At 42.3% G+C, this 16748-nt stretch overlaps 1 protein-coding gene across 4 annotated transcripts in view; it reads right to left on the reverse strand.

Moving 5' to 3' along the window:
* Window positions 1-16748, reverse strand: part of MCUB (mitochondrial calcium uniporter dominant negative subunit beta) — a 91256-nt gene that overhangs the window by 2301 nt on the left and 72207 nt on the right. Inside the window, exons 4-8 of one of the 4 annotated variants that reach the window (XM_054726688.1) lie at window positions 14005-14109; window positions 8122-8282; window positions 3533-3736; window positions 2490-2606; window positions 653-862 (exon numbers count right to left, since the gene is read on the reverse strand). In XM_054726688.1, the coding sequence (XP_054582663.1) occupies window positions 785-862; window positions 2490-2606; window positions 3533-3736; window positions 8122-8282; window positions 14005-14109 (665 nt within the window). In that variant the 3' untranslated portion in view covers window positions 653-784. Of the gene's footprint in view, window positions 1-652; window positions 863-2489; window positions 2607-3532; window positions 3737-8121; window positions 8283-8318; window positions 8468-14004; window positions 14110-16748 lie in introns of those variants that run through there. The other 3 variants (XM_054726686.1, XM_054726685.1, XM_054726689.1) reach the window with 3 other exon arrangements.

Genomic DNA, 16748 nt, shown 5'->3' on the forward strand with positions numbered 1-16748 from the left:
CTGCCTGATCGCCCCTAACTGCCCCCCATGCGAGCCTGATCACCCCGAACCACTTCTGCCTGCCAGCCTGATCACCCCTAACTGCCCTCCCTGCCAGCATGGTCACCCCATGCAGCCTGCTGGTCAGTCATTTGGTCGTCCCTCCCTAACCCCCTGCTGGCCTGGTCGCCCCACGCAGCCTGCTGTTCGGTTGTTACTGTGAGGGCGTCGTGACCAATTTGCATATTACCCTTTTATTAGTATAGATTATAAAAGTCTTCCAACAGCTATGTATTTAAAATGAAATGAATGTACAGTGACAGATGGTTATTAGACTTGTTGTGATCACTTTATAAAATATATAAATATTGAATCTCTATGTTGTGCACCTGAAACTAGTACACTATTATATGTCACTATAATGAGAATAACTTTTTAAAAATAAATAAATGACAAGATGATTCTAAACAAAGCCTAAGAATGTCAAACACACGCCTATTTCCCCTCCGCACGGGCAATGAACTCAGGACAGGCTCTCAGCATAAGTGCCAACTGCACCAGCAGCCACTTTGATTTTGATGGATACATCCAAGCTCGTTCCAGCATTAAACCTCAACAAGCAGTGAAAATCCACAAACCAAAAATCTCAAGTGACAACTCGCAAGAATACCAGTATTTTGCAAGCATTTTCTTTTATTAAGAAAAGATTCTGAAACAGTCAAATTCAAAACTCATAAAGTTCCAGTTTCTAAGTTGCAAAATCAACACATAATGAAAAAATTCAATGACATTTAAAAATGTAAGATTAATTCTTTTCATTGAGTTCCTCTACTTGTGTTTGCAAATAGAGAGAGCGGCGTAACCGGTTCAGGGATTCATTAGCCTGTCAACAAGGAAAGAAAAAGTCCTTGATCAGAAAGCATAGGAAACACATGAGCATGACTGCTGGGGAGAAAATGTCTCCTTAGGTCAATACATATACTAAATTACTAGTGACAAATGCTGACAATATTTCAATTTATATGGATCCATTCCTAAAAGGTGAGTTTAAGGTTTCTAATACATTCTTATAGTTCTTGTTATATTAGTTTTTCCATTTATAATGGGTTTTCAAGTGTGATTCAGTGGTGAGAGTGCTGGCCCATGGACCGAAGGGTCCTGGGTTCGATTCCCAGTCAAGGGCAGATACCTGGGTTGCAGGTTCGATCTCTGGCCCTGGTTGGGGCTCATGGAGGAGGCAACCAATTGATATGTCTCTCTCACAATGTTTCTCTCTTCCTTCTCTTCTCCCTCCTTCTTTTCCTTCCTCCCACCTCCCATTCTCTAAAAATCAATGGGGAAAAAAAATATCCTCAGGTGAGGATTAACAAAAAATTTAAACAACACAAACCAAAAAAGAATCCACTCTGTAACCTGTCAGCTTCCCTTTTATCCCTCAACTTTATTACCTTAAAAAATGAATACTTCACAGAGTGCTCCTTTAAGTCTTAAGTGCCCAGTTCTATAAACTAGTTGGAAGAACTTTCCTTAGTTTTCTTGGATTGAATCATTCAAATGGAAGAGTAGCCACTAAAATTTTTTAAAGCATCATTATATTTCTCTTAAGTACTGATTATATGAAATAAATAAAAAAATTAAGTCTCTTTAACTCTAATTTTTGGATTACGAATTTAATTTTAGTAATATCTTGGTGTGTTTTTTCAATGGAGGAATGGATAGTTGAGAAGGTACAGGTAATAAAAGATATGATGCTTACTGGCTATTAAATGAGTATACATTGAGCAATAGAAGATATTTTTACCAGAATTTATTTCTTATAAAATTACTAAGAGAAATTTAAAATTTAGTTACATGTTGAGAAGTTGCCTCCTGAACAAGCTAATAAGTCCATTGGGCGGCCTAAAAAACAGGCCTAAAAGCTGCCTAAGAAATAGGCTCCGGAGACAACGTTTTGGTTTCATACCCTGGTCTCCCAACTTTCTAACTGTGTATACCTGGGCAAGTGACCTTAAGCACCTCCATTTGCTCATCTGACAACTGGAAAACATGAAAGGAGGAACACCACACTGATTCTCTTAGTTTTAGGCAGAACTTGCAAATGCCTTTTAAGAGCTTAAAATTCTTTATTAGTGTCCACCTTCCTAGGATTCTTTCTTTTATGTTCTTAATAGGTGACAAATTGCAAATGAGCCTGATATTGGGTTGTTTTCTTTAAAAACACACACTCACCTAGAAAAAGATTTCTTTTGAAAACTATTATTTTACTATCTCAAAGTCATTTAAGATATTTTCACATACACATTTAAAGCTATCACCATATCAAATACAGAAGACAATAAAATTGTAGGATATGGAATAGTATCAGACAAGTCAACTATTTCACAGAACAAACCGCAAAGCATCAAAAATTTAACCGGTGACAATAAGCCACCAATTGTATTTCCTTGACACTAGGTTCTGGCTCCCATACAAGACCAGCTATATAAGATGCTGTGTTTGCAATAAAGTACCTTAGCAAGATCTTCTTTTAACTTGTTGTATTGCACCACATCAAAATGCTGTTGCTTTGATTTCTTATAAAAGAAGTGCAGAAAATGCCTACTCTTAATAGCTGAGTAAGTATAATCCTAAAAAAAAGAGAACATGTTTTAAATGAACATAATGCCTCTGCAAGAAAGATACATGCCTTAGCAACACTAAAGCAAAGGCAGATGAGTAAAATATTTGCAGTAGCTACCAGGGCAAGCATAAGGCAACACAAGGAAAACATTTAGTCTCATTTGAGATCAGCTGCTACTTTCAAAAGCAAACCAGCTGGGAAGAGAAATCACACATAGTGGGAGAAAAAGAGAAATGGAGATTTTTGGCAAAATAATCACAAGATAAAGCTAAAGTTACTGGGTGTTAGGCACATTCTTGCGCTCCATTGTGCCCTGCCTGGGCTCTTGCCCCTCCTGGCAATTTTCCTATTATTCTCATTATAGGTTTTATGAGTAATGGAATTCAGTTTCCAGTGAACTGCCTCACCCAGTTTCCAGTGAACTGCCTACACCTGGCCCCCACCTGCACCTGGTCTGACCAGCTACTCTGACTGACCTTTACTAGAGATATAAATATCCCACTCCCCCTACTCTGCCCCTGATGCCATTTTGGTCTCAGCCCTTCTGCTCGCAGATGTAACAATAAATTTATAATTCTTTACCCATTTTGGCCTCGTGAGTTCCTCCTTCGGCAACCCTAACACTGGGTGTTTTGCAACACAAATTCAATTTTATTTGTAGATGAGGGAACAAAGAACATAAATTTAATGTGTTATCTCAACGGAGGAATCTCTGAGTTGTAATATTTATTTTTCTACAGAAGTTACACATAGTTTCTCTGGGCTGAATATAAATCTCTATCCTCATGAAAAAGAACAAGAAATTTATCAGCTTATAACAACCCAGATAGCAATAATTCAGTAAATAAAAAGGCTTTATTGCTCATTACTTGACTTGGATAAGGAATTATTTGCAGATGTTCTAACTTACTATTTTCCTAACAAACTACTCACCTGTCGAGTGACTAGAAAGTATGCAAAAAAGACCATGGAATTTGCAAATGTGATGAAGTATGTAACTGGTTCCATGATATCCCAGGAGTACACCCACCAAGTGAGCCAGGCCAATGCCCCACCCTGAACGGACAGCAGCGCCAATCCAGCCCACAGGAGTCCACTGGTTTTAGCTGCTGAGCGAGCTTCAATTTTAGCTTTCATCTGAGAAAAATGAAAAGATGGTTAACTCAGTTAACAAGAAAAGCAACAAAAATAATGCATATCTGTTACTTTAAAGAGGCTTGATTTATGAAAACACAGAATTTATAAAACATAGACATTATTCAGTTCATTAATAAATTATTTTGAACTATAAAAGTAGTATCTGCTCATAAAAAATTTTTAAATAGCATAGATGAGTATACAATGAAAACTCAAAAGCCATCCTCTGAACCCTCCCTAAAATTACATGCTGATTTTCTTCAACCCAGCAATTTCACTTCTGGAAATTCATCCTACAGGTGCTCCTGCACACATGTGATCATGACAGTTTCATTTTTAAAATTAAAAGACCTAGCCGAAACCAGTTTGGCTCAGTGGAAAGAGCGTCGGCCTGCAGACTGAAGGGTCCCAGGTTCGATTCCAGTCAAGGGCATGTACCTTGGTTGCGGGCACATCCCCAGTAGGAGGTGTGCAGGAGGCAGCTGATCGATGTTTCTCTCTCATCGATGTTTCTAACGCTCTATCTCTCTCCCTTCCTCTCTGTAAAAAATCAATAAAATATTTTTTTAAAAAAAAGAACAGAAAAAATTTTTAAAAAATAAAAAATAATAAAATAAATAAATAAATAAAATTAAAAGACCTAGGAGAAACCAAGATGGCGGCATAGGTAAACCCCTGAACTTGCCGCCTCGCACAACTTCAAAACTACAACTAAAAGACAAAACGGACATCATCCAGAACCACGGGAAGACTGGCTGAGTGGAAATTCTACAACTAGAAGGAAAGAGTAAAGCACACTGAGACTCAGAGGAGGTGTGGAAGGCAGAGGTACGGAGACGCGCACATGGAGAGGGCTGGCAAATGAGTACGCGGCTGGCTTTTTCAAGCTGGAGGGAGACACAAGCTCCTGACTGCTCTCAACTCCAGTTCCGGGCGAGACTCTGGGGACCCAGACTCATATGGGGAGAAACTGGACTATCTGGAAGTGGGCAGAACTCGAGGGCTGCTTTCTCTCAGAGGTGCTTGCAGTGATTACCGCGGGACACTGAGACCCAGGGGCCTCTTAAGTTAGGGCTGACAGGAAGCCACTGCTGTTTGCTCTGCCCTGAGACTCCACCCCATCCAAGCTGTGCGCAGAGGCTTTTGCATATGAATGGCCTGGTCCTTTGAAATCTAAACTTACCTAACAAACTGCAGCTGAGTCAGAGAGCCCCAGAACATCCAAAAGAAGGCCCAAGGCCCCACAGCAGCTGGCATTGCTTCACAGCTGGGCCTCATCTGGGCATCTCCAAAACCCAAACAAAGAAGAAGAATCTGCAGATTTCTCTGTAGCTCCGGCTGGGTGGCCTCAGGCAGAGGCTAAATTAGCACCTCCTTGGAGATCCAAGTGGTCAGAGTAGAACCATCCAGATTACAACACCTCAGATCCATAAGGGACACACTCAGGGGGCAGACTCAGTGAGCACCAAAGCCCCACTAAAGCAAGTCTTGCCTCATAAGGGTGTTTCCAGCACAGAAGTTCTCCCATCATAGACACAGCTGATCCTCATAGCCAACTGGCCTGAAGGTCAATTCCTCCCAGTGATACCAACAACAATCAAGGCTTAACTACAACAAGACTGTGCACACAGCCCACAAAGGGGTGCACCAAGAGTGTCCACCTCAGGTAACTGGGGAGGCTGAGCCACTGGGCCCTATAGGACACCTAGCACACAAAGCCACTCTATCAACACAGGGAAGCAGCCAAAATGCAGAGACAAAGAAACAGGTCACAAATGAAAGAAATGGAGGAAAGCAAACTACTGGATATAGAGTTCAAAACCACGGTTATAAGGTTTTTCAAGAATTTTCTAGAAAAGGCTGATAAATTTAGTGAGACATTCAAGGATATGAAAAAGGACCAACTAGAAATTAAGCATACACTGACTGAAATAAAAAATAATATACAAAGATCCAACAGCAGACTAGAGGATCGCAAGAATCAAGTCAAAGATTTGAAATACAAAGAAGCAAAAAACACCCAACCGGAAAAGAAAAAAGAAAAGAGAATAAAAAAATATGAAGATAGGGTAAGGAGCCTCTGGGACAACTTCAAGCGTACCAGCATCCGAATTATTGATGTGCCAGAAAAAGAGAGAGAGCAAGATACTGAAAACCTATTTGAAGAAATAATGACAGAAAACTTCCCCCACCTGGTGAAAGAAATAGACTTACAAGTCCAGGAAGCACACAGAACCCCAAACAAAAGGAATCCAAAGACCACACCAAGACACATCATAATTAAAATGCCAAGAGCAAAAGACAAAGAGAGAATATTAAAAGCAGCAAGAGAAAAACAGTTAGTTACCTACAAGGGAGCACCCATACGATTGTCAGCTGATTTCTCAACAGAAACTATGCAGGCCAGAAGAGAGTGGCAAGAAATATTCAAAGTGATGAATAGCAAGAACCTACAACCAAGATTACTCTACCCAGCAAAGCTATCATTTAGAATTGAAGGTCAGATAAAGAGCTTCACAGATAAGAAAAAGCTAAAGGAGTTCATCACCGCCAAACCAGTATTATATGAAATGCTGTAAGGTATTCTTTAAGAAGAGGAAGAAGAAGAAAAAGGTAAAGATAAAAATTATTAACAACAAATAAATATCTATCAAGTAAATCTAAAAATCAAGTGAATAAAAAATCTGATGAACTGGTAATCTGGTGACTATAACAGAATCAGGGGCATAGAAAGGGAGTGGACTGACAATTCTCAGGGGGAAAGGAGTGTGGGGGGTGCGGGAAGAGACTGGACAAAAATCATACACCTATGGATGAAGACAGTGTGGGGGAGTAAGGGCATGGGGTGGGGTGGGGTGGGAACTGGGTGGAGGGAAGCTATAGAGGAACAACTGTAATAATCTGAACAATAAAGATTTTTAAAAAAGATTAAAAGACCTAAAATTATCCATCTATCCATCAAGATACTATACAGCTGTAATGAAGAAGCTCTCTATGCAGCCCTCTGGAGCTCTCCAGGATGTAGGCACACGTCCAGCATATTGCAGGCTCAGCTGCAGACCACCACAGTGAAGTGAACATTGCAATAAAGTGAGTCACGTGAATTTTTTGGTTTCCCAGTGCATATAAAAGTTATGTTTACACTATACTGCAGTCTATTAAGTGTGCAACAGTATTGCATCTAAAAAAGCAATGTACATACCTTAATTTAAAAACAATTTATTTCCAAAATTATTAACCATCATCTGAGCCTTTATCTTTTTGCTCCTAGAGGATCTTACCTTCAATTTGCAAAAAAAAAAAAAAAGCAAGCAATATCTATGAAGTGCAATAAAACCAAGAGAAATAAAATGAGGTAGGCTTGGATACTGTTAGTTGAAAAAAGGTAAGAATAGTGTGTAATAGCCCATGTCCTTTTCTGAAAAAGGGAAAAAGTAACATATGTGCATTTGCACATAAAATCTGAGATGTTCACAGGTGTGGGTATATGGTACTGGGAGGACAGTGGGAGAAAAACTTCCCATTGGCCAAAATTTTTTTCTTAATAAACATATCACCAACTTTTTTAAAAGTGAAGAAAAATTAAAATGTAGGTATATAACCCAATAAATAATAGTAAAAAGTCCCCCTCTCTGTCATCCCTACGTAGCCTAAGAGTTAATCACTATTAAATGTTTATTTTATTTCCAGAAATTTCCTATTCATATACAAAGTTACACCTACCCTTTTTCAAAATCACAAGTAGAATCACTGATTTAAGAAATGCAGGTTTTTTTCCCTTAAATTAAAACAGACGCCACTACCTCCTCTCCCGTAAAGTTTTTTTCTCCGCCACTGATTAACCTCAGATGTTCGGAAGCCATCACTAACTCTCCAGTTGCAGTTCTGTTAAGCAGAGCTGGGGCCGTGGGCCTATCTCTGATAGAGAAACTGGGGTAGCAGTGCAGCTAGTGAATCCCAGCTCATATTATACTCATTCCAGAGACATCACAGCCCTCCGTGGAGAGGAAGCAGAGCAGAGATTAAGATGGCAGCTCTAGAGTCAGGCCACCGGAGTTCAGGCTCTGGCTCTCCAGACTAGCTATGTGCCTTTGCTGTCTCCGTTTCCCCATCTGAAGAATGAGAAAGATAGCAGTACCAAACTCGTGGCTCACTGTGAGGATCAAAGGAGAACATGAGTATATGTAAATCATTCAAACTAAGCATTTTCTTTGTAATATGACTTGCTGTTTCTTTAAAAATCTTCATACAGGAAGAGTAAGGGGAATGTCCATTACCAGAACCCTGGTGAATACCTCACCTTAGTTTCTAGAGAAATGCTCCTGTGGACAGCACTCAATAAAAACTGGGTATTATTTTCAGACTCAACTGTGATGTTTCCTAACCTGTTCGAGGGGCTGCAGCTGTCCCTTCAGGTGGTCAATTTCCTCCAGTAAGTGGTGCTCTCTCTTTTTCTGAAACTCTTCTAAATGCAAGGCTGTAAACAGTCTGTGAACCAAGGATTTCATATTTTCCAACTCAGTAGTGTGCTCACTACTCGGTTTTTCTGAGAAAAGACACAAGGGAAACATAAGGCAGTCACCACATTTTTTCCTCCAGGGTCTGCAAGTCCAGGGACCCACATCTGATTCCCCGCAGCTGGCCACCGTGCTGGCTCATCAGCCCTCCTTCCTCCTGGGAAGCGTTTGGTATGGGCCTTTCTTCCCGTCTCAGGTGATTCTGTTAGTCCCGCTAATACAAAGACAATTTGGAATGATAAATTACCAGACAGTAGGCTTAAAATCATCATATTTTTGTTTGTCCTTTTTCTTTGTAATACGACTTGCTGTTTCTTTAAAAATCTTTGTACAGGAAGAGTAAGGGGGATATCCATTACCAGAACCCAGGAGAATACCTCACCTTAGTTTATAACACATTCGTTTATGGGCTCACTTTTATTCCTGAGTTCCACCCAAGATCCCTCCCCCTACCCTCCAACCATCTATCCAAAAATTATTTTAGGATCCACAGGGGAGGAAAGCCGGTATACACACATGTAAACAGAAGTATAATATACATATGAAAAGCAATTCAAGTGTAAGCTCTTTACAGCAAGGTACAGATATGAAAAGAGGTCCAGACTGACAAGGAAGGGAGTCGCCATGTCCGAGTCTTTAACATAGAGTTAATTCTTTTGATTATGGATTTCTCTCATCCTTTTGCCTCTATGGATCTATGAATTCACATGAACTGGACTGTCATGATACCTTTCCGAGGGTTATAACTGTTCCTCAGCCATGGAAATATGTGGTTATTATAAGGTATTTGCAATGCCTGTGAAATTAGACTTGGATTACTTTAAATGTATATTGCAAAATCTAGGGCAACCACTAGGAAAAATTTAAGAAGTATTAATGCTACACTAAGAAAATAGAATAATATAAATGTTCACTAAAAACCACCAAAGCAGAGAACCCATGAAAAACAAAATCAGAAACAAAGAACAATGGCAACAAATATAAATCATTAACAAAAATCCTCAACAATATAAAAGCAAATTAAATCCAACAATGTATAAAAAGAATTATACAACATGACCAAGAGGGATTTATTGCAGATATGAAAGGCTGACTCAGCATTTAAAAATCAAATGCAATCCATCACATCAACAGAAAAGCATTTGACAAAATCAGCAAACTAGGAAAAGAGGGGAACTTCCTCAACTTAATAAAAACATGACAGTATTTAATGGTGGAAAACTCAAAGATTCCCTACTAAAACCAGGGAAAGAGCAAGATGTCTCCTCTCACCATTCTTTTCAAAATCATACTACAAGTCTTATCTAATAAAATAAAATAAGGAATAAAAAAGACAAACATATCCTAATATATAAAAAGCCAGGGGCCATCACGACCAAAACAACTGGACAGACAACCAAACAGCAGGCTGCGTGGGGCGACCAGGTCGGCAGGGTGGTTAATGAGGGATGACCAAACGACTGAATAACATGCTACATGGGGTGACCAGGCCGGCAGGGGGGTTCATGAGGGACGACCAAATGACTGAACAGCAGGCTGCGTGGGGCGACCAGGCTGGTGGGGGGGGCGGTTGGGGGTGACCAGGCTGGCAGAGGGGCAATTGGGGGTAACCAGGCCAGCAGGGGGGGGGCGGTTGGGGGTGACCAGGCTGGCAGGGGGCAAGTTGGGGGCAACCAAGCCAGCAGGGGAAGCAGTGAGGGGCAACCAGGCCGGCAGGGGGGGAAGCAGTTGGGGGCGACCAGGCCGGCACGGGGGGCAGTTGGGGGCGACCAGGCTGGCAGGGGGGGAGGCAGTGAGGGGTGACCAGGCTAGCAGAGGAGTGCAGTTGGGGGCAACCCGGCTGGGGGGGGGGTGGGGCAGGAAGAGGCATTTAGGCCGGCAGGCAGAGGCAGTTAGGGATGGATCAGGCTGGCAGGGGAGGGCAGTTAGGGGTGATCAGGCAGGCAGATGAGCAGTTAGGAGCCAGCGGTACCGGATTGTGAGAAGGATGTCCAACTGCTGGTTTAGTCAGACATCCCCTGAGGGGTCCCAGATTGGAAAGGGTGCAGGCTGGGCTGAGAGAAAGCCCCCCTCCCCATGCATGAATTTCATGTACCGGGCCTCTAGTTAAGGAAGAAATAGGCTGGTCACTACTGGAAGTAGAGGTTGATAGCAACTGAGGCTTCTGTTGAAGATGACGGAGTAGATAAAGGCTGTGCTCATCTCCTCCCATGACCACATCAATATTAAAACTAAATTATAAAGCAATCACCCTTAAAATCCACCTGATGACCAGCTAAATAGAACTATAAGGATTTAAAGAAGAAGCCATGTTGAGTCTGGTAGAAGAGGTGGGGTATCTTGGTTGCAGAGGTCCCCCAGAGGAATGAGGGGTCCCCAGTCCCACACCAGGCTCCCATCCCTTAGCACCAGTGCCAGGAAAAAGAGTCCCCACAACATCTGGCTGTGAAAATTAGCAGGGATTCTGTCCAGGTGAGACTGAAGGGTGCTGTCAACCCAGGTGTCCTCTGAAAGGAGGGTTGGAGAACGTCCAGCCCGAGGGCCTTAAATCATTTGGTCTGTCCCTGCCAAGGCATTAGGGGTGAGTTAATAAAGTGTTTGAGCAAATATAGTGGCTAATGTTTAATTTGATAATTTTGTATGGTCTGCGAATGATGTTATAAATACCCAAATGGCCCTTGGCAGTAAAAACGTTCCCCACCCCTGTCAAACCAACAATAAGAAAATGAACAACCTGCTTTAAACATGGGTCAAAGACACCTCACCAAAGATACACAGAAGGCAAGCATTTGGAGTCATATGTCAATAGGCAATTGCAAATTAAAACAAGAATGACTTATGACTACACTACCTATTAGAATGGGCAACATCCAAAACACTGACAAATGCTGATGAGAACGTGGAGCAACAGTAACTCTCATTCACTGCCTATGGGAATGCAAAATGGTACAGTCACGTCAGAAGAAAATATGCCAGTTTCTCATAAAACTAAGTATACTCTTACTATACAATCCAGCAATCATACTCCTTGGTATTTACCTAAATGAACTGAAAACTTATGTCCACACAAAAACCTGCACACAAATGTTTACAGCCACTTTATTCATAACTAGAGGCCCGGTGCACGAAATTCGTGCACGGGGAGAGGGGGGTGTCCCTCAGCTCAGCCTGCACCTTCTCCAATCTGGGACCCCTCGAGGGTTGTCCGACTGCCCGTTTAGGCCCAATCCCAGTGGGATCGGGCCTAAATGGGCAGTCGGACATCCCTCTCACAATCCAGGACTGCTGGCTCCCAAATGCTCACCTGCCTGCCTTCCTGATTGCCCCTAACCGCTTCTGACTGCCAGCCTGATCACCCTCTAACCACTCCCCTGCCAGCCTGATTGAGGTCTAACTGCTCCCCTGCCAGCCTGTTTGCCCCCAACTTCCCTCCTCTGCCAGCCTGGTCACCCCTAACTGCCCTCCCCTGCAGGCTTGATCACCCCCAACTGCCCTCCCTTGCAGGCCTGGTCCCTCCCAACTGCCCTCCCCTGCTGGTCATCTTGTGGTGGCCATCTTGTGTCCACATGTGGGCAGGATCTTTGACCACATGGGGGCAGCCATATTGTGTGTTGGAGTGATGGTCAATCTGCATATTACTCTTTTATTAGATAGGATAGAGGCCTGGTGCATGGGTGGGGGCTAGCTGGTTTGCCCTGAAGGGTGACCCGGATCAGGGTGGGGGTTCCCTTGGGGCATGGGGCGGCCTAGGCGAGGCCCTGGTATCTGGGATTTATTTATCTTCTACAAAACTTTGTAGCCTGGAGCAGAGCCAAGCCTTCTGCTCGCTCCGTGGCGGCAGCCATTTCTGTTGGGATTTATTTATCTTCTATAATTGAAACTTTGTAGCCTTAAGCAGAGGCCTGGGCCAGCCAGGGCTGCAGAAGCTTGGCTGCCTCCATCGCCGGAAAAACCTAAGCCTCCCTCCTGCTCTCTCTGTGGCTGCAGCCATCTTGGTTGGGTTAATTTGCATACTCGCTCCTGACTGGCTGGTGGACGTGGCTTGTGGGTGTAGTGGAGTGATTGTTAATTTGCATATTACTCTTTTATTAGATAGGATTGTCAAAACCTGGCCTGGCCAGGTAGCTCAGTTGGTTAGAGTGTCATCCTGATACCCCAAGGTTAGGGGTTTAATCCCCAGTCAGAGCACATACAAGAATCAACCAATGATGATGAACAACATAGACTGATGAACAAGAACAGAACCAGAAACAAGGAGGCATCGATCGGACTATTGGGCCTCAGAGGGAGGATAGGGAAGGGTGGGGGGAGGGGGGAGAGATCAACCAAAGGACTTGTGTGCATGCATATGAGCCTAACCAATGGCTAAGTTCAACAGGGGGTTGGGGCATCCATGGGGAGGGGTGTGGGATGGGAATGGGGGGATGAGGACAAATATGTGACACCTTAATCAATAAAGAAATTTAAAAAAAAAAAGAATCAACCAATGTATGCATAAATAAGTGGAACAACAAAGCAACGTCTCTCTCAAATCAATAAATAAAATACTTTTTAAAAATTGTCAAAACTTGGAAACATTAAGATATCCTTCAGCCCTAGCCGGTTTGGCTCAGTGGATAGAGTGTCGGCCTGCGGACTGGAAGGTCCCAGGTTCGATTCCGGTAAAGGGCATGTACCTTGGTTGCAGGCACATCCCCAGTGGGAGGTGTGCAGGAGGCAGCTGATTAGTGTTTCTCTCTCATCAATGTTTCTGACTATCCTTCTCCCTTCCTCTCTGTAAAAAATCAATAAAATATATATATTTTTAAAAAAGATATCCTTCAGTAGGTGAATGGATAAACTGTGATACATTCAGGCAATGGAATAGTATTCAGCACTAAATAGAAAAAAGCTATCAAGCCATGAAAATACGTGGAGAAAACTTATATGCATAGTACTTAGTATTTAGGAAGGCCAATCTGAAAAGACTACATATTGTATGGTTCCAACTGTATAACATTCTGGAAAAGGCCAAACTATGGAGATAGTAAAAAGATCAATGGCTGCCATGGGTTGGGGGTGTGGGGAGGAATGAACAGGCAGAGCACCAAAGATTTTTTTTGGCAGTGAAACCCCTCTGTATAATATTACAATAGTGGATAAACCAAAAGCATTAAAAAAAATCTATAATAATGGATATATGTCATTACACATTTGTCAAAACCCATTAAATGTATATTTAAAGTGAGCCCTACTGCCAACTGTGGAACTTGAGTGATAATGAGGTGTCGGTGTAGGTTCGTAGATTGTAACAATGTATCACTGTGGTGCTTGATAGTAGGAGAGGCTGTGGGGAGGTGGGCACAGTGTGTATGGGAACTCTGTACTACCTGCTCCATCTTGCTGTGGACCTAAATCTACTCTAAAAAATAAAAAGTCTGTTTTTAAAAAAAAGAGTTAAAAGCTGTGCAACAATACACGTTTGAGTTCATGATTTTCCAGCCTACTTCTTAACACAATAATGTCAGAGTAAGCATTCAAGTTCCTAAAGTGAAGGCTTAAAAGTCTAAAAAGAGGATATGAAGCTAAAAGTCCTGCTAGGTAACTTCTACTGATCATTAACACCCCGACTAGAAAAGTTTAAACATGGTTCTCCAAAGCCTTCTTGGCCATTTGATGATTTTAAAAGATTCGTTAAGATAAGCCACCTCCCTCTAAAAGTCCCATGGCTACAGGGCAATGTTAAGATGGTCGCATAGCTGTGTTTCTTACCTTTCTTGGGGCATTGTACATCGTATGTTATTTTATTAATGACAAGTTTAAAATCATTCATTAGCAAAAACCCCATCAAGGTTGAAGTTGCAATCTCACTGCCATCTGAAAGAGAAAACAATGCAAAAATACATTCTTGTTTTAGAGCAGTAAGAACCTTTTCCCAATATATAGAGAAATACTTACTAACCCAGGTCTTTATAGGACAGTAGTGGACCTCTGCCTTTTGGGGAGCTCCCTAGACCCAACACCGTTCCCATTGGGAGGAATCTTCCCTTTTGCTCTACTGTTCATCCCACTGGACCACGCAGAGCAGGCAGGTGCTTCCTCTCACCCTGTCAGTGGGGCTGGGATCCAGGCTGATGTCCCTGGGGAGACTGTATCTGCAGACAGTCACGGAAAGGTTCAGGGGAGGTGGAAACTTTTACAGCAAGGCCAGAGAGGGTGAGGTGGCAGCTGTGGGCTGCGGATGTCACAGCAGAGCTCATCAGGCTGCTCCTGGGCCAACCTGCTCTGCTGTGTTCTCCCTCGGTTCCTGCCCTCTTCTGAGCCTGGCTTTCTGACGATCCCAATCTCAGAGTCTGCCGATGCTTACATTTCTGTTGCTTACAGCCAAGTCCAATAGGTCGTACCATTTTTAAAAGCCTGCCTTTCTCTTATTTTTAATTACTATAGGTGATTGATTTGTGTTCGTTAAAACTTGGTACGCAAGTTACCACACACCACCACCACACAGGGCTCCCTCCCTTTCTAGTCTGGGAAAGATAAAAAGAGGCAAAGCTGCCAAAGGTGGGGGTGGCAGAGATAGTAATAAACATAATTAAACCTACGGAGTAAATCTGCATTTCTGTGGTTTATTGCATGGAGGTGGAAAGAGGTAGGCGAGAGTCTAACAGTAATTACAAATATTTGAGGAACATTTCAGGAAAAAACATCTCTTGGAAAATTTTAACCTCCGTGTGCTTTTGCACAGCTTCCCACATAGCCTCGTTTGTGTTATTATACTTTTGAATTAAACTTTAATGTAACCCAGATGTGAAGAAAGCAAAGTCATTGAACAGTAAGCAAAAAGCTGGTGCTGTGTAGGAGTTCCTCTTTCTATCATTACTCCCTCAGGACAGTGATATAAGTACGTCACATCAAGTCCAGGATGAGGATTTTTTCCTGGCCTGGCATTTGCTCGGCTACATTACCGTGGAGCTATTTCAGCTACATTAGTATGTGTGTGACGGCAGTAATACTGCCAGTAAAATCAGGAAGACCCTGGTCGCCTGCCTCCCGTCTGCTCCTCTGTTGTTCTTTTGTTCCAGAGGCAGCAAGTCAAGTCTGCACCTGCGTCTGTTCCTGGACTTTGGCTGTCTGTGTTCCTGTTTATCAGCTGGGGTGAGATCATTTTCTGAGGAACTGCCAAATAATTCAACCCACACCATGGGCAAAACTGTGAACACACTTTTCATGCCCAAATGAAATGCAGGCGAATTCCACCCACTGAGCCTCGTTTTATTTATTTTATTTGGCACACTGCTTTTATTTATTTTTAAATTTAAAACATTAAAAAATGTTGACATTATTGCAGGTGTCCCCATTCTCTCTCTGCTTTGCCCACCCTCACCCACCTCTACCTTCCTCTCTCTTGGCCGTCACCCCACTACTGTCTGTGTCTATGGGGTGTGCATATATGTTCTTTAGCTAATCCCTTCACCTTTTTTATTCAGTCACCCACACCCGCTCCCCTCTGGCACCAGCCAGATTATTCCATGCATCCATGCTCCTGGTTCCATTTCATTCATCAGCCTATTTTGTTCATTAGATTCCACATGTCAGTGAGATCATATGGTACTTGTCTTTCTCTGACTGGCTTAGCATAATACTCTCCAGGTCTATCCATGCTGTTGCACAGGTTAAGAGTTCCTTCTTTTTTGCAGCAGCGTAGTGTTCCATGGTATAAATGTACCACAGCTTTTTCACCCACTCGTCTGCTGATGGGCACTTGGGCCGTTTCCAGATCTGAGCTATTGTAAATGGCGCTGTTATGAACATACGGGTGCATATCTTCTTTTTGATTGGTGTTTTGGGATTCTGAAGATATATTCCCAAAAGGTAGCTCCATTTTTAATTTTTTGAGGAAACTCCATACCGTTTTCCACCAGAGCCTCTTTTTAAAAAGATCAACAACACAATAATAGTTTTATCTGATTTTGCAAGTGTCATTTAAAAATTTATGTTTAAATGACTTCAGAGCTCCTTTTTTTTTTTTTTTAATCCTCACCCAAGGATATTATTTCCATTGATTTTTAGGGAGAGTGGAAGAGAGAGACAGAGCGAAATACAGATGTGAGAGAAACACATCGATTGGTTGCCTCTAGCACTCACCCTGACCAGGGCCCAGGCAACCGAGATACATGTCCTTGACTGGAATTGAACCCGGGACCATTCAGTCCGCAGGCCGATGCTCTATCCACTGAACCAAACCAACTAGGGCAAAATGACTTCAACTCCTTAAAGTATCACTATAAAAAATTTAAAAAATCAAACTGCATATGATTTCTCACTTGAAGTACTACATTATCCTTTATACTAATGTAGGAACAGCAAAAGGCTGACATGGAATACTTTGAAGGAGCTAATAATGATAAAGTGTTGAAATTTTCCCCCTATTCCTGAGCAAGTATCGATTTAAACCCCAATGAAGTGTTTTCACTCAACCCAAAAGCTCCCTTTCTCCAAGATTTCTGGTCTTTTTC

Source organism: Eptesicus fuscus, chromosome 2, assembly GCF_027574615.1.
Source record: "Eptesicus fuscus isolate TK198812 chromosome 2, DD_ASM_mEF_20220401, whole genome shotgun sequence".
NCBI lineage: Eukaryota > Metazoa > Chordata > Mammalia > Chiroptera > Vespertilionidae > Eptesicus > Eptesicus fuscus.